Source organism: Bactrocera oleae, chromosome 4 (genome assembly GCF_042242935.1).
Source record: "Bactrocera oleae isolate idBacOlea1 chromosome 4, idBacOlea1, whole genome shotgun sequence".
Classification (NCBI taxonomy): domain Eukaryota; kingdom Metazoa; phylum Arthropoda; class Insecta; order Diptera; family Tephritidae; genus Bactrocera; species Bactrocera oleae.
The window spans coordinates 3120865-3142878 of record NC_091538.1 but is presented as its reverse complement, the minus strand read 5'-3'; the positions used below and the strand labels follow the sequence as shown (position 1 = coordinate 3142878).

The 22014-nt window shown below is 37.9% G+C and overlaps 1 protein-coding gene across 1 annotated transcript in view; it reads left to right on the top strand.

Annotated features, from left to right (window-relative positions):
• bin3 (bicoid-interacting protein 3) overlaps nt 1-20677 on the top strand; it is a 110999-nt gene extending 90322 nt beyond the window's left edge. The window contains exons 4-10 of the mRNA XM_036374574.2: nt 10688-11938; nt 12645-13584; nt 13949-15305; nt 15776-15956; nt 16014-17401; nt 17494-17640; nt 17719-20677. Of these exons, the coding sequence (XP_036230467.2) occupies nt 12809-13584; nt 13949-15305; nt 15776-15956; nt 16014-17401; nt 17494-17640; nt 17719-18540 (4671 nt within the window). The 5' untranslated portion in view covers nt 10688-11938; nt 12645-12808 and the 3' untranslated portion in view covers nt 18541-20677. The remainder of the gene's footprint in view (nt 1-10687; nt 11939-12644; nt 13585-13948; nt 15306-15775; nt 15957-16013; nt 17402-17493; nt 17641-17718) is intronic.
• Nucleotides 20678-22014: the final 1337 nt, after the last annotated feature.

Below are 22014 nucleotides of genomic sequence, written 5' to 3'. Positions count from 1 at the left end.
ACATTTATATAGGTGTTCGGCATGAACTTCGTGACTATCTTGATGACGGGCGTTGCTGCTTAAGGCAGTACAGTGTACACAGGGTGAAGTAATATGTATTTGACTTAATATATATAATATATTAAAGATATTTGAAATGCACAAACAAGCAACAAAGTTAACTTCGTTTGCACCAGCTATAATATCCTTCACAAATAAAAAAGTTTCCATACAAGAACTTGACTTCGATGGGTCAGTTTGTATGGTAGCTATATGCTAGAAAGGTCTGAACTGAAAAATTTGTTCGGAAATTGTAGCGCTGCCTTGGACAAAAATATATGCCAAATTTCGTGAAGATATCTTGTCCAATAAAAAGTTTTCTATACAAGAACTTGACTTTGTGTGGTCGATTTGTATGGCAGCTATATAAAAAAGTGAACCGATATCGGTGGTTCCAACAAGTGAGCAGCTGCTTGTGTTAGAAAATTACTTGTGCAATATTTCAGATCGTTATCTCGTAAACTGTGAGACTAGTTTACGTATATATAGACAGACAGATGGACACAACTGTATCGACGCGCTCATAATTCTTCGTGGTAAACTTAATATACCCTGTTCAGGTTACTACAAGTATCCTTGATGAACTCATTTATATACAATACCTGAAAGACTGATGACTCAGTAAGTAGGCCACAAAATATGTGTTATTCGAAGCAACGATTGAGTGGAAAACAACAATACTTCGTACACAAAAACGAAATCAATGAAAATATAAAGTATTCGTGCAGAGGGTTTGACTGTCATTAAATAATTGATAATTAAAAAAACAAAAAACTGAATAGAAAATTACGAATTTTGTTTTATTTATTTATATATTTTAATTAGAAAAAAAAACGCTAAAAACACGCAATTTTAAAAAGATTAAAAACTAGATTAAAGTAGTGTGATAGATATAATATTTAGAGTTATGTAAATTTTTTTTTTTTACTAAAATCCATAAGTTTGGCCAAAAAATTTTTAATAAAAATCGCTACGATTTTGAAAAATTCCTTATTCATTTAATTTGCATTCAAATATCAAGGCAAATTTTATAGTGACAGCTTAATTCGTGCTAACATGCGCATACAACTTTACATATGCTACATATGTAGGTATGCATATGTATATGTATGGATAACAAAGAATTTGATATGCACATAATTGTATTTACGGTTTCTATTTCATTCATCTCAGCGATTTAAAATATTTGTTGGCCTTATTTTTTCAGCACGAAAATTTATTTTCTTTCATTATTGCACATTATTGATTGCAACAACACAGCTTAACAGCGTGCGCTGCATCGTTTATTTGCGCAAATATTTCTCAAGTTATTTTATTTATTCACATATTTTATTTAATTTACCTTGTCTGTCGTATTTACTTAACAACAATTGCTTGCTGCACATATAAGGCAATAAAAGATTTATTAACAGCTGTAGGCTATTTGACTAAGCAAAATGAAAATACGTATGCATATACATACATATATGTAGAATATCAGGTGATATGTATGTATATGTATGTGTGTATATCTCTGTATTGCTGAAAGAATATATAATTCATTTGAGTTATATATATTTATTGATCTATGATGTTCTACTTACATATAAAGCTAGAATACCCTTCACAAATGAAAAAAATTTTATACAAGAACTTGATTTTGATCGGCAGCTGTATGCTATAGTGATTCGATCTGAAAAATTTATACTGAGATTGTAGCGTTATCTTAGAAATTTAATTTTGCCAAATTTCTTAAAGATATATTGTCAAATAAAAAAGCTTTCCATACAAGGACTTGATTTGAATCGCTCAGTTTGTATGACAGCTATATGCTATAGTGTTCCGATATCGACCATTCCGACAAATAAACAGCTTCTTGGGTAGATAAGGACGTGTGCAAAATTTCAGATCGATATCTCAAAAACTGATGGACTTGTATGTTAATATAGGGTCCGACCGACAGACAGACGGAAATGGCTTAATCGACTCAGCTCGTCATGCTGATCATTTGTTTATATATTTTATACGGTCTTCGACGCTTCCCTCTAGGACTGTTACAAACTTCGTGGCAAACTAAATATACCCTGTTCAGGGTATAAAAAGAAAGAAATGAAAGCTGCAAATAGTCCATATATGGCTTATCTATGTATGTATGTATATACATATCTACAATATGTATGTATGCGTTTGGTTTGCCTTGACAATGTTTAATTAATTTCATAATAAATATTTGAAGAGCATGTTATTTGTACATGTGGCTGGCAACAACTACCAAGTAACAGTGTTGCATGCATTGTATGCTTTTCTTTACTTTTTTGTTGTTTTGTATTTTATTAATGCCTTTTAACTTACAACCGAAACGAAATTGGCTTTTGTGGTCACGTCAGTGTCAAATGCACCCAAACATGCACACAAACACATATTTGTTATGTGGTTGCGCATAAACTTCTTGCCACATGCGTATGTAAGCGATAAAATTTCATATACACAGTAATTTTTTGTATGTGCGTGTGTGTGTGTGTGTGTTGTAACGCATTTTCCTCACACAAACCATTTACTGTAAGTGCCTTGCGTCTTTACACCCACAAAAAGTGCTTCTTAACAACCACTTGCCGCGCACAAACACATGCGTAACATACATATACGTGCATATAGACACACATACATACATACATATAAACATACATACATACATGCGTGCTTTTCATTTAAGCAACTATTACCGTTTATTTCATATCCCTTCACTGAATTTAGCTATGCTGTGGCATATGCTACACGCGCACATAGCTATGTATATACCTACATACATACATACATACATACATATCGCGTTGTGCTTATGTTCGCTCATGTTTTTATGCATTACCACTTGATTTTCTACATTCTATATATTTGGTCGGTCCGGCAGGCTCACCGCTGCCACCTTGCGTCTTCCTTCTTACCACTCGCTTCTCTCGCACTTGCACTTCATCACCGTGAAACGTTAATTGGATTTTCTCATCAATTTGCCACGCTCAAAGGCAGCACGGCGGCGACAGCAGCAAAAACAACATGTGTGTGTGTGTACGCGCGTTTATGCCTGACCACTTAATTGCGTTTATTTCGTACTCACAACAGAGCGCTGTGCTGCACTGAGCGGACCGGAGCGCAGAGTCCTTGACGCGCGCCAATAGTGGTTTTTGATGTTTCTACAGCTTGCTGGCATTAACTGAATTTTCGATTTCGATTATTTTGCTTGTAGTTTTGTTTTGCTTTTTGCTGTCGCTGCGCTGCTTGTGTTGTCTTGGCTGAGTGCTCTTTACGGCGCATAAGCTTAATAAGCGGCTTAAAAATATAAAAAAAACAGCTGGAAATCAAATATAATTTCCGCTCTCACTGCAATTGCGGAAAGCACACACACAATTTACTTCTGCTTATTAAGCTTTTCTTAATTAATTTCATTAATGTTGTTATAAAAATGTATAATTCACAACCGCAGACCTAAGACTTTCGATGGCGCAAAGAACGCTTCAAGTGGTTGAGAAGACCAATTATAGTGGGTTTGTTGTTTGATATTTGAAAGAGAGGATGTTTTGGTGAAGTAAGGCAGTTTTGTTGAGTTTAGCAACCACATCAAAGCCGACTGTGTGAGCTTTAGACAAGAAGAAATGCCTGAAGAATAAAAAAATAAAAAGCTTTCTACAAGAAAAAACAAAACTCAGCGAAGACTTTACTTTGGAAAACCTTATAATGTGGGCATGCAAAATTGTGTGTTTGAGTAGGGGATGCATCTTTTTCAGTGGTTCTACAGCCGACCTATCGATTTAAGAGCTTTTTAGTAGCTTAAGAGCTTTTTAGTAGTTTAAGAGCTTTTTAAATTCTTTAGACCAAATCTTTTTTCTGGGAAGATTAGTCCATTAGAAGGAGCAAAAATTAAGATTACGTGGAGATGTGCCCGCGAGTCAAATTTTAAAATCTTAAAAACCGCAGAAATCTGGTCTTCCTCGGAATATATGACTATGTGGATATGGAGAAGATCTTTCGACAGAGCTTTGTGATAGTCTTTAAGCACTCTCTCTACGTATATCTTGATCTTGTAGCTCCCGAGACACATTGTATTATAAAATGTTGTTTATTTTATTTTCTCAGAGTATTGAACCCAATCGATGTACAATATTTATTTACTAAAAGATCGCTTTACGCGGAAGTCTATCGAACTAAATATAGTTTTCACCTATTATTACTGCCAACAATAGTACGTAAATATTTATAGCTTGCACATATTAACTTTGCCACGAAGTTTATGACACCTAGAAGTTATATAAATGATAAGCGTGACAAGCTGAGTCGATTTAGCTACGTACTTTTCTTCCATCGGTCTGTCTGAAAAGCTACTCATTTATCGGAATGGCCGATATCGGACTACTTTAACATATAGCTGACAAACAAACTAAACAATCAAAGTCAAGTCCTTGTAGAGACATTTTTTCTTATTTTTATTCATAATCCCCCCTCTCTGGTCTGCCCAAAACTCATTGCTGTCATTTGGCACACACAACACAGCCATTTTGTGCAGCAAAGTACTTTAAAAAGGATGAAAATCTATAGCTGCAAATAAAATACCGTTACACCATGCATAGAAATGTGCGAAAACACACACATACAACACTCATACACGTACAATATTTTTTCTCAGTGCGCCTGTGAAATATGGATATCTGCTGCATTCATTCAACTCGTTCATTTGCTTGGTCAACAACAATAACAATAAAAAAGCATTCGCAGTTTTACAAATATACCGTACACAAAGCCAGTAAGTAAATAGTCTGCAGTTGAAGAATATATTTATTTTACTTCAGCTTAGTTGTCGCACTCAGTCGGTGAATAAATAACACACACAAATAAAAAATTAAAAATAAAATCAAATAAATAAATAAAAGTAAAGGGAAAATAATAAAAAGTGATATGTGTGTTATTTTAAATTCTTGTGAAAAAAATATTCGTTTGTGCAAAAATTGCGCAACGGTAAATTAATGACTTTCTTTTCCGCTGAGGCACCGCAACATACCTGTGGCTGACTGCCTGACAGTCGGTCGCTACACTCTGTCTTCCGTCCAGCATACTCGTACAATTTCCGCTGCGCGCAGCTCCCACTGCCGTTCGTTCGGCCCTTGCCGTTGTGTGAATGCAATAAATATGCAAATTTTTCGCTTTCCGTTACATTTGCAACACCAGACTCTCTGTGCTCTAGGTAGTCCGTGCGTTGGCATGAGCTTAAGCAGTTTTGACAATTTGGCAACAAAGCAGCTTTTTGTGTGAATTTGCGCAAGCAACTATGTGAAGTGGTATTATGGAAATTTTAATTTGATAACTAAAATAGTGTTGCATATTTCTGAAGTACACATGTGGTTGCATACTTGATGCTGAAAGCTTTGTTGTTGGTGGTATGGATATTAACTGCAGTTGACTGAGGTTTTGATTTATTATAAACCAAATTGGTATATATGATATTTGTCTGTGATTTGCAACAATGTAAAGATTCGAGCAATAACTGCATGAAAGTAGTGTTTATATGTAAAAACTTGCAACAGTTAAAATGAAAGCTCTCTAACTTATAGCAAATACACGAAAATGACTTTATTTTAGTTAAGATTGTTTGAAGCTTTATTGATTGTTAAATAATCTATATAGAATTTCACATAATCCGAATGAAAGCTTTAGAGCACTGAAATCATAATCAGACAAGCTTTTAAAACCAAAAAATGGCATATAAATAGATGAAAGCCCGATGAGTCAAGATAAAAGCGCTTGAAAGTAGCTTTAGCCAAAAAACAATACTTAAAAACCTAAAATATTACTTAAACTCGCAAAAATCGTAATAAGACAACCTTTTAAAAACATAAAATGACATGCAAATAGATGAAAGCTCGATGAGTCGAGGAAAGGGCTAGAAACAAAGGTTTAAGTTTAGTGTTTATTTGGCTAATAAAAGTGAAAGCTCTATAAAGTAGCTTTAGCCAAAAAACAATACTTAAAAACCTAAAATGGCATGCAAATAGATGGAAGCTCGAAGAGTCGAGATGAAAGCGCTAGAAACAAAGGTTTAAGTTTAGTGTTTATTTGGCTAATAAAAGTGAAAGCTCTATAAAGTAGCTTTAGCCAAAAAACAATACTTAAAAACCTAAAATGGCATGCAAATAGATGAAAGCTCGATGAGTCGAGATAAAAGCGCTAGAAACAAAGGTTTAAGTTTAGTGTTTATTTGGTTAATAAAAGTGAAAGCTCTATGCAGTAGCTTTAGCTAGAATATAACCATTTAAAAGCTTTGAATCTTTTTTAAACCCACAAAAACTGGTTAACATTGTGCTCAGATCGTGGTGCTTAGAAGCTTTTGTATTTGCAAAACTTTTATACATACGTATGCAAAAGCTTATTTAACTGCTTTGTTTGTCATTGATATTGTTTTATATTAAGCTTTCGTCATATTCTTCGCGTCATAAGTTCGCGAAGTCGATAGTTCTATAACAGCACATCAAAATAATAACTATAATAGAATAATAATAACAGGGAATAGAAGCTTTCATAGTGAACAAAATTTAACGTTTAAATAAGCATTTTTATTAAGCTGAAAAGCTCTATCTTAAATATTGAAAGTTTAAATCGTCGCTTCGGAAAATTGCCAGACCCACAAGCTAGTCCAGTCCAAACACTCAAGCGAAAAAACAAAAGCAAACACGCTTTTTTTTGCGAAAGAATGAGAGAGCCCTGAGCGAAGCTGCTGCATTGTATGCAACCGATATGTGTAAAAGGAGCAAAATATTATCGCAAATATCTGTGCGTGTATGTGTACATATTCACGCTGCCTTTCAGTTTTTTAATAATATGTGCTCTTGACAGTACGTCTGTGTATGTGTGTGTGTGTCTATTTGTTGTATTTCAGTAAAGGTGCGCAGGTGTTTTTGAACGCTCAATTGCGTCTATTAAAATTTTTCCTGATCCAATTTTTTAACCAAAAACAGTAAAAAAGTATTTTTCTCTGTTAAATAACACAGCTACACATACATTTTTATATATACACACATACACTAACACATATTTATTTAATATCTGCTTCACTTTACCATTATTATTTATAAGACACGACAAACGAAGTGCTGAAATAAAATGTCAACTTGTGTGAATGTGCTGTTGTTGTTGTTGCTGTTTTTACATTGTCAAAGACAGCTGAAGTGGCAGCGAAAGCACAACCACATGACATATGAGCACGTAAATGAACCTGTCACAAAGGTTGCCACAGCACACATGTAAAATGCATGGCATAAATACATATGTATATGTAACTGTGTTCCACATACATGCGCACATCTTGCAGTGGTCGGTCGTGCCTTGTCTTTGGCTGCGTTGCACACACGCCTGCGAACTGTTGCTGCAACTTCTATCTTTCATGGCTGCTTACAGCTTCCTTATAACCTATTTACATTGAAGTTATGCGCAGCAGTGTCCTTAAGCAGTTATTTATTTACTCATACACATACTAAAAAAACACGCACACATGTACACATGCGTAACAACATATAATATATGTATACCTGCAAGTGTTGTTATTGTTTGTATTTGTTATCGGCTTTGCCACTTGAGTTGCCATTGTGTTTTACGAGTTGTATGGGTGTATATGTGTGTGTGTAAATATGTGATTATACTCTCTTTTATAGTGGCTAGCATGCCTCGCATTCCGGCCAAACAGTTAAGCTTTCTACCAACAATGATAACAATAAACAACATAACAATAAAGAACAACAAAAACACTGCGTAAAGCTGACAATAACAATGACAAACAGCAGTGATAAGCGCCAGCGCCAACACCAACACCAACACACAAACATAACCAACGCCTTAAGCTCGAACGCCTTGTTTCGCATAAAAAAGGTTGACATATATGTCAGTGTGTTAGTGTGCGTGTGCCTCAAATACCGTTTGCCCACTAGTCGCATACAGTCGTTCAACCTGGCAGCTCGGCGTAACGCGCCTATAAAGTTGTCATTTCGGCATGCCTGCGTTTACACAATTTTCGCCTTTTGACCCACGCGCTTACACCCCTCACCCTGTCCCGCTAACTGCTGTTTTATGCATAACCCGTTGCGTTATCTCTGTCCTCGGGGCATTTTCATCGCTTACCTCGCATATTTGTATGAAAATGTGTCAAATTATTGGCTTATTGAAATGCAAAGTATGATTGGGTTAAAGTTTATCGTTTTTCAATGCCATTTAGCTATCACTTTCTCGCTACCTCTTATACCAACTGTCGGTTCTCAAACACATTTTACTGTTGATTGACTTTAATAATCCATTCAAATGCAGATACTCGAGTTTTTTGCTTACATTTTGTTGAGCAAATAAAAGCTCACTCAAGGCTGCTTTCGCTGAATTTCCAATTGTAATTCAAATTCAGTAAAATATTGCATTTATTTAAATATTGCAAAGTTATATAATATTTTCAATATTCTAATTTTTTTTGAAGATTTGGCAAGCTTTCTTTTCAAAGCTGAAGTTTCTGCAAGCTTTTTTATTTATATATATAGCCGTAAGGATTATATCTATACTACTGTACTAGTTATGGAACCAAAAAAAAAAAGAATTCTTAAATAGTATATAAAAGTATGACATGAAAGCTTGCGATAATATGGCAGTATATATATGGATATGTTAGAAATATGGAAGCATATTCATAAGCTTTAAAGAAAGTCATACAATTTAGGAAAATTTTTCAAGCGGTTTATTAAAAGCATTTTCAAAAAGTTTATTTAATATAATGCTAAAATCGGTAGATAATTTGAAATTCAGTTATGTTTTAAATTTAAAACATACAGCTTTTGAAGTTTGTTAGGCTCATTAAACGAAGGAATTTAGAATTAACTTTTCATTGAACTTTCGTAAAAGTTTAGTAAAAGCTAGGAGTTAAGGGAAATGACTGTACATTTTCAGCTCTGAACTGCATGAAAGCTGCAAAGCTAGTGAAAGCTCTATAACTAAATGAAAGCTCCAAAGCTAGTGAAGGCTCTATAACTTTTCGCAAATTTAGTAAAAGCTTAGAAGCTAAGTAAAACTTTTAAAACACAGTAAAAGCTCCAAGACCTAATGAAAGCGCTAAAATTAATAAAAAGCTCTAAAGACCAGTATAATCCCCCAAACAGGTAAAAGACCTCAATTTTAACAAAAACTTTAAAGCTTGTATAATCTCGAAAACTTTTTCATTGACATTATTAGTAATATCAAGCAAGGAAGTGTACTCAAAATCGCCATTGCTTCACCTTAATAGCAATAAGTATTTCTATCAAACGATTTATGTACCTAAAATGCATTCAACACCCCTTAGAAGCTTTTTAATAAATTGAAAAGTCATCAAACATGCAATCTAAAATTCCAATATTATTAAATACTCGAAATGAATTTACACACACCGACAGAAACGCTAAAAACGACAATGCAAGGAATACCTATGTGTATGCTGCGAACAAACCACTCCTGTCGACAGTTTTTCATAGCGTTTTTTTCATAAGATACTCTAAATTTTGTGCCACTTGCTGCCATCATCAATATCGCCAACAATTATCGTAAAAACGCAAGCGTCAGATTAAGCAAAGAAATATTGAATAGAAGAAATTGACAACGACGGCGAGGAGGGAGCAGAGCGCACAAAGGCGGCACTAAGGGGAGATATTACTACTCAATTGAATTTGTACTCGTGTGCGCGCTCGTGGAACGGCAGAAAATGAGCGGAGCGGAAAAACATTCAATTGATACCCCAACAATTTATAACCACAAAATCAGCCAAATTCCGGTTGAAAGCAGCTGATGCGCCGAATTCACTAGAATCTCGGGGCGTAAAAAACAAGAAACAAGAAATGAGGCGAGGGTTAGCGTTAGTGAGCGGTTAGGGGGGGTGGAATTTATTTGGAAACGCTTGCAGCAGGGATAACTGCGAATGGTTTGATGTTTTTCTGTGACTGGGCTGTCGTAGGTGACGGCTGGTGGCTGCGGATGAGCCGCATATTTGGATTGTCTTCACGCCGTACGTGATAGACAGTAGTTGAGGAAATTAGATTTTTGTTTTTGGCTTTGCCGGGTGCTTCATGGTGCCTATAGAACCTACACTTTATGACAGCATGCTTTTAGCGTTTATCATCTATAGATTGCTGTTATTAGTGTGGTGTGTTTGTATGTGTTGCCTACACTAAATTTATAAGAGACTCAAGCTGCTGCTTATGATTATGATTTTGCCAGCTAAATGCTGTTTTCCATTATATAAATATATATAACTATTTTTTGTTGCTGTCATATGGCGATACCTTTGTCAAGTTGAAACGCTCGAGTTGACTCAGCAGAAAAATGTTTGAGCCCCAAAGGACTTAAACTGGCACACAGACAGTTAAGTGCTAACATGGAAATGGACGGAGCCGCTGCTAGAGTATACTTACATACATACAAACATACGTCTGTGCATATGTATGCGCTCATTTATACCTACTCGTGCAGAGTTTATTAATATTTTAGCATTTCAGTCCATTGTATTAGTTGTATGCCGCCATCCTTACTTCAACCAATTTTTATTCTTGTTATTTTTGTTTGTTAGACAAATAAAGTCGAGTGTATTAAACACGTTTTGCCCTTATGGGCATTTTTTACATTTCAGTGCACGCCAACAACAGCAAGCCAGCAAAGCAACCAAGCGACGGAAGTAACAAAAGACAGCCGAGTAAAGCGATCCAGGCGCTGTGGCAACAACATTGGCATGAGTTGCAAGTGCTTTAAAGATTTCCAACAACAACTGGTGGCAGTCTGCCCATACGTCAATATACATACAAACTAGTAGGAGAAGAAGCAGCAGCACGTACACATACACAGCTACATTCGCAGTTCCCTTACAGCTGGGCGGTGTGCAGTAATCACAAAAGCATTGCGGGTGGCTGCTGGCGGCAGTGTCGGTGTCGCGCAGACGACATTCAACGCAGTCACAATTATTCGTACACAGTGGACGACGGAAGCGGAAGCTGATTTCGAGCGTAAGAAACGAAGTCGTCTAACGGAAGTAAGCACAAAGAAAAAGAACAAAAATAAAAGTGAATTAAAAAGTAAAAAATAAAAATAAAATAAATTAACGAAATTTTAAGCTGATTTCGGCATTAAAACGCGTATAAGCCAGCACGCCAAAAAGTAGGCAACAGACGCATGCCAATGGCGCAAATACTCGCCATACAACGTAAGCGTTTAATAAAGTGAATGCCATTGTCGTGGAAAATTTAATTAAAGCGCGAATAAAACGAAAATATACAAAAGTGCAGTGAAAGCAGCGACAAAGTCAGATAAAAAACAGATAAGCAAGAAGAATCGAAACGTGTACGAGTGACTTTAAAGTGTGTTAAGTAGCCTGGCAGACATAGCCGACTCTACGAAGTGCATTGAAGCGTACTGAATGCGCCGCGTTTTATTACTTAAGCGCGCGCTAAGCAAACGATAATAAAAAACCGTTATACGAGTGTGACTAGAAAACAGACTAAATTCAAAACAAAAGAAAAACAAACTTCAGTCGTTAAACTCGTTGCCAGCGACGTCAGGCGCGCAATACAACAACAAACGTCGCGTAAACGACATTCCATCGGTCAATGTAATTGAATTAAAACGTCAATGACAAGTGCAAAGTTGCGCTACAAGAAAGTGAAGAAGAAAAAGTAAAACAAAGCAAGCACAAAAAAAAACAGTTGAACGCGAAGTGGCGCCGCGCTACATTTACAGTTGAGCGCAGTGTAGAGTGTGTTGAATATGCGCTTAAAACTTGATACGTCAACAATGTGACTTTTACAAGAGTCTCGTATATAAACTTTAAAGCTTAAGCAAACAATAAATCTTTCAAAGTTGTCTGTTGCAAAATCGTTATATAATTTAGGTAAGCGGATTTTGTTCATACAAAGCGCCGAGAAGTGTGCTTAATAGTGTATTGAGGTGCGGTTGCTGACGTATTAGTATGCTTTTAGGCGTGTGATGGTTAAGAGCCAAAACATTACGCTTAAAGAAATATAGCTTCAAACCAAATATATTTATAGAAATTTCTCTTTATAATGTCAAGGTTATTAAAAAAAAATTGCATATAGCCAGCTTTTAGGCGCATAGTAAAGGTAAACTGCGTTTTGATGCTTAATTTTCGTTATTTTTATTAATGCGTAAATTGGAGCTAATTATATTTTTCGCCGTTATTTTCATTGTCAAACGCCTAGAGTTATGCAATTAATTGTGTTTACAAGAATAAAGAGAAATTTTATTTTATTTTTAACAAGAAAAAGACACTCAGCAAGCAATGAAGCAATTTCGCTAACCCAGCAATTTAGTTTTAAAATGTTTTCCTTGAAGCGCCTAAAACTATGCAATCAAGCCTCTGTTCACTAAGGTTTTAATTTTATACCTACGTACACTTTCAAATGGCATTTAAGGCACGATTGCTTGGCATTTCTACGAATTGAATTAATTAAGCGCCTAAAAGCCTACTAAATACGTACTAGGCTAACGGCACCGCCACTCGCATACACACTCGTACCGTTACAAACAGTAAAAAGACGCGCGCTCTAAACACACAAACTTAAATTGTTTAATTACAGCGCAGAGGACTACGGCAAATTATCCACAGCCGCAGCAACAACGCTGCTCAAAGCAAAGTGAATTTGCAAATCAAATCTATGACCATAAGTATGCAGTGAAAAGCAAAAGAAGGTGAAGAAGCAACGAATAAAAACAGTGTTTGAAAGTCAATTGTAATTGAACTATGGAAACGCGCAGTAAGGACGCTTGTCAAACGGCAGCTGCCGATTCCACAACAGCAATTAGTGTAAACAGTGAGAATTGTGTGGATTCGACCACAACGCAACGGCAACAACAAATCGGCGTCAACAGCGCACCACAACAGCAGCAGCAAGTGAGCAGCAGCACCAGCACCGCGCCGAAAACGCGCTCACCAACGCCACCAAACAATGGCAACAACAACAATGCAGCAAATAATAAGACAAAACCAACACAGCAACAACAACAGCAGCAATATCATCAATTCCGCGCGCCACAACAGTTTGTGCGCCATCGTCGCGCCACCGCTCCGGCCACGCTGCTCAACAAGAAGGGCAAAACATGGAACAAGCGACAACAGCGTGGTGCCAAACTACAGCAACAACAACTGCAACAGCATATGCTACAAGGTGGCAATGTCGTCGGTGTCGGTGGTGGCGCTGGCGTTGATGCCGTTGTAACGGTCGCGTCTGCGGCAGCAACCGCTCAAAGTAAAGCCGACCTCGAGAATATACAGAATTTCAAAAATCAGCTTGGCGGTCATCATTACTATCCGCATGCTGGCGGCGCTGTCGGCGGCGGTGGGGGACATCGTGGCGTGGGTGGCGCGAATGCTGTAGGTGGCGGTGGCAGTGTTGGCGCCGCTACTGGTGCAGCTGGTGTATCGGGCAATGGCTTGCCACCGCCCGCCATAGCTAACCTAGAAAAACTGGGTTACGGCCATGGTCACATGAAAATGTACAAAAAGCTGCTGGCGCATAGGTGAGTAGAATGGCGTTGCCACTTGCAAGTGTTGTAAGTGTAGAGCAGGCTGTAGTGATTAAGTTGTAGGAATTTATGGTTGGCTGTCGCTGGGTATTTCATGTTTGTCGGCGTAGTGGAATATGTAGAAGACATGATACAACTACAATTCGTAATATGTTTTTGGTTTACTTAGATACAGTTATTTCTTTAAAAATATTTATTTTAATTTTCTTCTTCATTTCGTATATTTTTGTTGTATTAGTTCACTAGCCAGTGTTTTGTATACTCTTTGTGTAATTATATTAGAACATATTTTTCCTAAAAAAATGCTGAACTCCTTATTCCACCTGTATTAAACTCTTGCCGCTTTCTCCATCTACAGGGGCACCGGCGGCCATCATCATCACGTGCTTTGCGCTGGCGCGGCACACAACACCATCGGAGGCAATGCAAACACGACTTGTTGCCTCGTAAACGGCTGCAATGGCGGCCATCCAAATGGCAAGGACACTGCCAATGGCAGCACAAATAGCTCACAATCTGGCAGTGCTGCCAGCTCACTGCACTTCTGTTGCACACGATCGAAATTCTTCTTGCCGGACAAGCGAGTACGCAAAGAGACCATCATACCGCCTACCAAATTCTTACTCGGCGGCAATATTTCCGATCCGCTCAACTTGAATTCGCTGCAGAATGAAAATTCGAATGCTTCGTCGAACAATAATACGCCGGCGACCACGCCACGTCAATCGCCAATCACAACACCACCCAAAGTGGAGGTCATCATACCGCCCAATATACGTGATCCATTGCATTTGCTCGATCCCGTCGATTCCATGGAATATGAGAAGCAACTAACATCACCGATGAAGCGCAGCGGCACACGTGGCGGACACGCACACCATCACAGCGCTAAGCATCGTCATCGCAAGAATCGTAAGAGTAAGCGCCGCCGTCACGACTCTTATCAGTCATCTGTGGGTAGCGCCTCCATTGGCGACAGCGACACAACCGCGCTGACCAACAGCACAATGCCCACTGAAGCTGGTAGCGTTAGCTTAACTGCGCTTTCATTAGCCACAACGCTTTCTGTCGCTTCGCTGCTAGAGAGTAGCGCGTCATTGGGAGAGAGTGTCAACAACAATGTGAGCACCGCGTGCAAAAGCGCTCCAATGGTGGTGAGCACATGCGAGAATGCGCCAGCTGGTTATCAACAGCAGCAGCAAATGCTGGAAGAGCGCGATGAGTGCGAAATTTTGGAGACCGCCGCTGAGGGCAAAACGAGCGTCACTGTGGAACATTTTGAGCGGCGAAAGAGCAAAAGCACATCGCCAGTAAAACAACAACAGCACGTCAACATTGTGAACTCAACATTCTCTGGAACACCAAACGTTGCCGGCGAAACATTGCAAAGCGTTGGAGAGCCACAAACAGCAAGTGGCACACTTGCTACAGCAACAAAGGCTGGTGTGGAGGTAGTGGGAGGCGCTGCTGCTGGTGGTGTTGGCGGCGATATTGTTATCGGTGGCGCTGGTGTGGGCGCTTTGTTGTTGCCGCGTGAGCGCGCCAATCGAGATTTGCGTTTGGAATTGAATTCAACAACATTGTCGAGTGCGAGCGGCAGCACGTGCGGCAACGCAATGGCCGGGCTGAGCGGGCACGGTGCGCTCGCTGGCATGGGCATTGGTGGCGGAAGGAAACGCAAGATAAGCGAGAGCAATAATTCGCAGAAGAACAAGGTAAGCGTGAGAGTCATATACATATAAGTATCTACGCACACACACACACACACCGACAGTTAGTGTATATGGAAATAAAAGTAAACAAAGTGGACGCTGTTGCGGCGATTAGGGAAGTGTTGGCTCGGTCGGTTAGAAGGTTAATGGGGAAATAGGGGGAGCTGATGTCAATGCGCTTCGTTGTGGCTTTTGTTCCATTTGGTGTGCGTTTATTTTTTCGCCACGCCAATGCGAATATGTATATGTGTTGGTGGGCTATGAAGGAGTGTATTTGTACGTAATATTTATTATTGCTGCGAGGTAGGAGACCTGATTAATTGTTTTCATTTTGTTTACTTCGCGCCTTTTTTGTTTTCATCGACAGCTTCTTTTTGTCAGCACATCGATTCATATACAGGGTGTTTGAGTTATATTGCTTGAAAAAATATTCTGCAAATAAATTTTTGAAAATTATTTATGTTTTCGTTTAGAAATTCCACCGCGATGCCATGGATAAGATTGTCAGTCCCGTGGTACCGCAACCTGGCGCCTGGAAGCGTCCGCCGCGTCTCGCAGCTACTGGTGCGCGCAAGCCAACGCGTCGCTCGACATCAATCAGCGAAACAGATGTGCTAAGCCCAGCGGATGAAGCCAAATCGTTACTTAGCGAAGGTAAACCAATTAATTACGAAAATTAAATGCACTACTAAAGCTCCCCTTCATTTACAGCTGATATGTTGCGCGTTGAGACGCCTGACTTCAGTAAACTCGAAACAATTTCCGAAGTGGGACTCGCCAGCCCATTAAGCACCACCTCCGGCGCCACCTCGGTTGCTGCGGGCGAACAAGAGTCGTTGATGGACACAAGCGGCGGAGAGAATTCCACCACAATGCCGAGCGAGGATGGAATAACGGCTGCCTCCGCTGCAGCAAAAAGCAGCGCAAATGTCTCAGCCAGCTCGACTGCTATTATGCCGCTAACAAAAATGCCGAACTTCCGTGCCGACGGCGTTAAGTATCAGTATGGCAATTACGATCGCTACGTGGGACTGCGTCACCTCAACGAGCTGGTGGATGTGCGGCTGCAAGTGTTTCAGCGTCACTTGGAACTCTTCCAAAATAAAGACATACTGGATATCGGTTGCAATGTGGGTCATATGACAATCACAGTGGCGCGCAACTTTGCGCCCAAATCCATATTGGGCATCGATATCGATAGAAAGTTGGTAGCACGTGCGCGACACAATCTCGGCTTATACGTGCTCATACCGCCAGAGTCTGCGGTCAAACCGTCGACAAGCACGCCATTAAATAAAGCGTCAGATTTGGTCGCCGGATGTGTTAAAAAGGAAGACCAAAAAACTGCGGTGAAAGAAGAGAAGTTGACTACCGGTAGCGTTGTGGGCAAAATAAAGACAGAAACTGCCAGCACAAAAGACACTGCCAACGCCGAGAGTGGCAAAGCAGCAGCCACCTCAGCTGACGCCAGCACAAAAAGAGCGAAAAAGACGCGTCGTCGCAAAAAGCACGTGTCGTCGCAACAGCAGGCACAACAACAACTACAACATTATCCACAATTCCATCACCACCATCATCATCATCATCATCATCACCATCATATGCATCACATGCACCATCATCATCACAATCATTACCAACAACAACAACTGCAAGCATTGCATGTACCTGCCACTGATTTATTTCCCGTGTCATTTCCACTGTCATATGGTGGCATACCAACAGTCACAGCTGCCGCCGCTAACGCGCACGACACACATTCGCCCAGCGCGTCCACCAATACGCCTGGCCATGGTAGTAATGCCACACCGGCCAGCAGTGGCGGCGCCGCAAATCGTAAGCGTAAAAATGACTTTCCACGCAACGTTTTCTTTCGTCATCAGAATTATGTGTTGGAAGACGAGGCGCAGCTGGCAAATGACACGCAGCAATATGATCTCATACTGTGTTTATCGGTGACCAAGTGGATACACTTGAATTTCGGCGATGCCGGCCTGAAGTTGGCCTTTAAACGAATGTTCAACCAGCTGCGACCTGGAGGCAAGCTGATACTGGAGGCGCAGAATTGGGCAAGCTACAAGAAGAAGAAGAATTTGACGGTAAGTTCGATGCAAGTTCAAACAAATCGATACAGCAAATTTTACAGTTATTGATTTTTTCCAATTTGTACAACTTTCATTTATTTCTGCAGCCCGAAATTTACAACAACTACCGCAACATTGAGTTCTTTCCCAACAAATTTCACGAGTATTTACTCAGCTCTGAGGTCGGCTTCAGTCACAGCTACACGCTGGGTGTGCCGCGGCACTTAAGCAAAGGCTTTTGTCGTCCAATACAGGTATGTATGTGTGCCTGTGTGTGCTTTGCATATCGTTTTAATTTACAAAGAATGACACACAACGTACTCCAATTGCAGTTGTACGCTAAAGGCGACTACACACCGAACCATGTACGCTGGAGTGATGCCTACTACCCACAGACGCCGTTTGAAGCTTATCGTGGCATTTACGCCACAATGCCACCACGTCCTGCGGGTCTAGCCACGTATGCCATGTCATCGACACGCAGTCAGGCATATGATACGCCGCACTACACGGGTGGCACCTCCGGCCCGTATAGCTGCCGTCAAACACCCATGTACCAGCCCATTTACAATCCATTGGAGACCGATTCCTACTTACCCTCCTACGATATGGAATACCTAAACCACATGTATGTGTTTGCCTCACCGCTCTATCAGACCGTGTGGTCGCCACCCGCCAGCTTGCGTAACAGCTCTTCACACACGCCCGTCTTCGGTAGCGTACGCGAGGCCGAATTGGATGGTGATGGGGGCGGTAGTGGTGGCGGCGGTAGTTATCATCGTCACGTATATCCACCAAATGAAGATACATCATCGCCAAATGCGAATACCGGCGGTGCTTTCAGCTCGATACGCGATGCGGATACGGATGATTCGAATCAGTTGCCAGCTGGTCGCATGCAACATGTGTATGCGACGAATTGTGGTGAGAGTTCATCGTCGCCGCAGGTGCAGCACAACAACGATTCGGATGCGTTGGTGGAGGAGGCTCTGTCGTTGGACGATGAGCAGCACGTAACGCAGCCGGTGGCGGTTGCGGGCAGCGGCGGTAGTGCGAATGTTGTGAGCGCTTCCAATGGCGAGTTGTCAGGCGCAGGTGGTGGTGCTCTTGGACCGGAAGCCAGTCAGCATTACTGTGATTTAAATGATGCTTAAGATTATTATTTGTTTTTTGTTTTGGTCTAAATTTCGGCGAATTAGCGTAAAATGTGTGAAGCCAGTGAGCAATGTATAAAAGTTTTGTAATGTATGCAACTGTTTTGCGCGAGAAATATGCGTTGCAGTAGGCATTAGTTGACAGCATGCGTAAGCCTAAGGCACACGCCGCTTTAAAGACGCTTATGAAAAATATACAGATATAGGAATATTCATAATATTGGCAGACGAAGAAACACGCAAGGTAAATAATCAAAAAAGTTACACGCTCGTGAAGCATTTAACGAGAGTATCGACAGAATTTGTGCGATATGTCGCATTTTCGAAAAAATGTGCGTATATTTGAAAAAATCTTCGTATATTCGAAATTTTTTTCATATATTCGAAAAAATGTGCGTATATTTGAAAAAAGGTTCGTTTATTAGAAGAATTGTTCTTATATTCGAAAATTTTCATATATTCGAACAAAATTGCATATATTCGTAAAAATTTTTATATATTCGAAAAATGTTCTTATATTCGAAATTTTTTTCATATATTCGTAAAAATGTTAGTATGTTCGAAACTAGTTTTTCTTCATTCAAAAATACTTGAAAAAAATACGGCAAGCAAGTTGAGGCGAAAAAAAGCAGTAAAAAAATCGAAAATGTTTATAAGATATACAAATATAGTGTACTAATTAGTTTTAGCCAAAAAAGAAAGTCGTTATTAGTGTTGATTTAAATTAGTAATAATACAGGCAAAAATATATTTATATATATATACAAGTATATATTTGTTTATGCAGTCTTGAGTCATGCATAGGCCGTCTGGGCGCTACTTATTGGAAGTACACAAAGCTATATATTTCTGTTTTTAGTATAAAATTTTAACAAAAGCATTCGTTTTTTATTTAAAAAAAATGATTAAGTAAATGCTATAAAATAAATCTATTTAGAAAAATCGTAAACCCATGTGCTACTATCCAAGTTTGTTGACAATTTTATTACAGCTATGCTTTTTAGTTAAAAACTACAATTTCAAGAAGTAGCGCCGCTGCACGCTTATTGCACATGACTGTATTCGTAAAATATTATACTAAGAATTATTTTTAGCAAAAATATATTAGCCTAGTGTTAAACTTACTTGTATCTTATCGATTATAGTCATAATTATTTATAAATAACAAAATATTTATATGTAACACACAACTATTTGTAGATTTTATTTTTAGTGTATATTTTTCGCATATTTATATACCGCAACAGAAAAGAGAAATTTAAGAATTAACAAGCAAAACAAAAACAAAAAACAGTAACTTGCATATACGTAAATATATTTAGCAGGTATTTGTAGCAATTAACCCAACTAAAGAGAATCAAAAAACGATGGAAAAAATAATTGCCAATCACCAGCAAGCTGGGCAAACGGGCAGCAGCGTTGACGTTATGCCTTAATTGTAGAAATGTGTATATTTAATAAAGCCAAAACATTTCGAAGTTAAGTTTTCCTTTTACATAAGCGACAAGCACAAGTTAAACTTGCAAACAATAAAAATTTGAGCTGTTTTGAATTATTTGCGTTATGTCGAAATTGCAAAACATTGCTGACGCTGCGCGCTGCCTGTTGCTGCGTCACAAACTTATGCGTAACGTAACAAAAACAAGGAAATATTAAGCTAAACAGAAATTGAAAAGCAAATTTAATGTCTAATAGAAAGCTTTTAGAAGAAGAAGAGGAAAACAAAAGTTAATATTTTTGACGCTTACAAAATGCTGCGGCAATAGTGTGTAGAAGTGCGCGTATGTGTAGTAGTGTAGTGTTTTTTTTTTTGAGGCCAACTTATAAACCGTTATGTTTTTTTTTAACTAATAATTTTAATATTTTAACTAATGCGTCGCATAAATATTTAAAATAAAAAAAATGTTGTAAATCAAATGAAATCAAACCATACAAAAACAAAAAAAATATGAATTTAATATTAGTATGCATATTAATATAAAGTATAAATATTTAAAATATTTTACGCATATAAAAATGTAAAATGAAATTAAATTACACTTATGAAGATGATTAAAAAGTAAAAATGTAATAATATATACATAAAAAACTTAATGAGAAAGCATAAAATAAAACAGTGAATTTTCGAATAAAACAACTGTGTTTCATATTCAAAAAAAAAAAACACAATTTATAGTAATGAAAAAATATATATTAAATATTTAAATTTTAGTAGAACACAGATTTAGTTACAGAAAAGGCGGATGGCCAGCATACAAACAGTTTGTATCCAAAGATGGTGGGTGTTATTGATGCATTATTGTATTTTATATGTTGTTATTGCGCCTTAGAAGCTTAATCACTATTTTAGAGATGTCATTTGCAAATAGTTTTCTATTATTTAAATTAAGGGGCACAACTAGTGTGACTGCCTAAAAAACATCGGGATTAAAAAAAATACTACATCGATTGTTTTGAAATTTTCAGAGTATATTTATACATGTTTCAGGAATACAGAAGGAAATTTTTGAAAATAAAAATTTAAACGTTCTTTAAGTTATACGAAATTTTCGAAGGTGCTTAATAAAAGGACCTCCACTGCTCCGGTGATTGCGGCCTTTTTCGTGGATGAAACCTAGAAATAAAAAATTAAAAATTCTCGTTAAACTAGAAGATATTGTCCGTACAAGTACCTACGATAAAAAAAAGTTATGAAAAATTTACAAAATGGTGGCGTTTCAAAAAAGAAGTTAAATTTTACCCCAAATTTTGGTAGATTTTTGATCAGATCAAAAAACCGATTGGCATTGTATGTAGAATTAGGTATATACAGAGCAGGCAGAAAAAAATTTCATTTCATTTGTCTTTGTCAGTTATACTGCCGCAAATTCGAAAAATGCTGTTTCGAGAAAAACGCCTTTGAAGAGATACTGATTGCCTGCAATAACTATTTTGACGGCTACACTTAAACTGTAACTCAGAAACTATGTGATAAATCGATTTAAAATTTTAGTATGTAATTTTTAAAAGTATAAACTATCGAAATATCACACTAGGTGCGTTCTTTTATTTATTTCAATATAAGTATTGATAAATAATATGAAATATTAAAATTTTGTATCAAAAATTATTTTATTTGTATGACAATGGCCGTACATTTTTTTTCTGCTCTAATTAGCATGCGGTTAATTTTTTCATGATATTTATATTATTTTGTTTTTATAAAGTAATGTATTTGGTTAATATCTTTTTTTTTTTAATATTTGATTATTCTATATTTTTATTTTTTTTAAATATATTTTTGATTATTAAATTTAATTAAAAAATTTAAAATTTTATTACAATTTCATACATTTTTCATACTGTATTTACGATTTACTATCAAAATCGCTATCTATATCATATTTGATTATATATTTGCTTTTCCATATCTTGCCTATACCTGACTGTAATGTCAACGTTTATGCTATCTTCGGTTAGTCTTGTTTTGCTGGT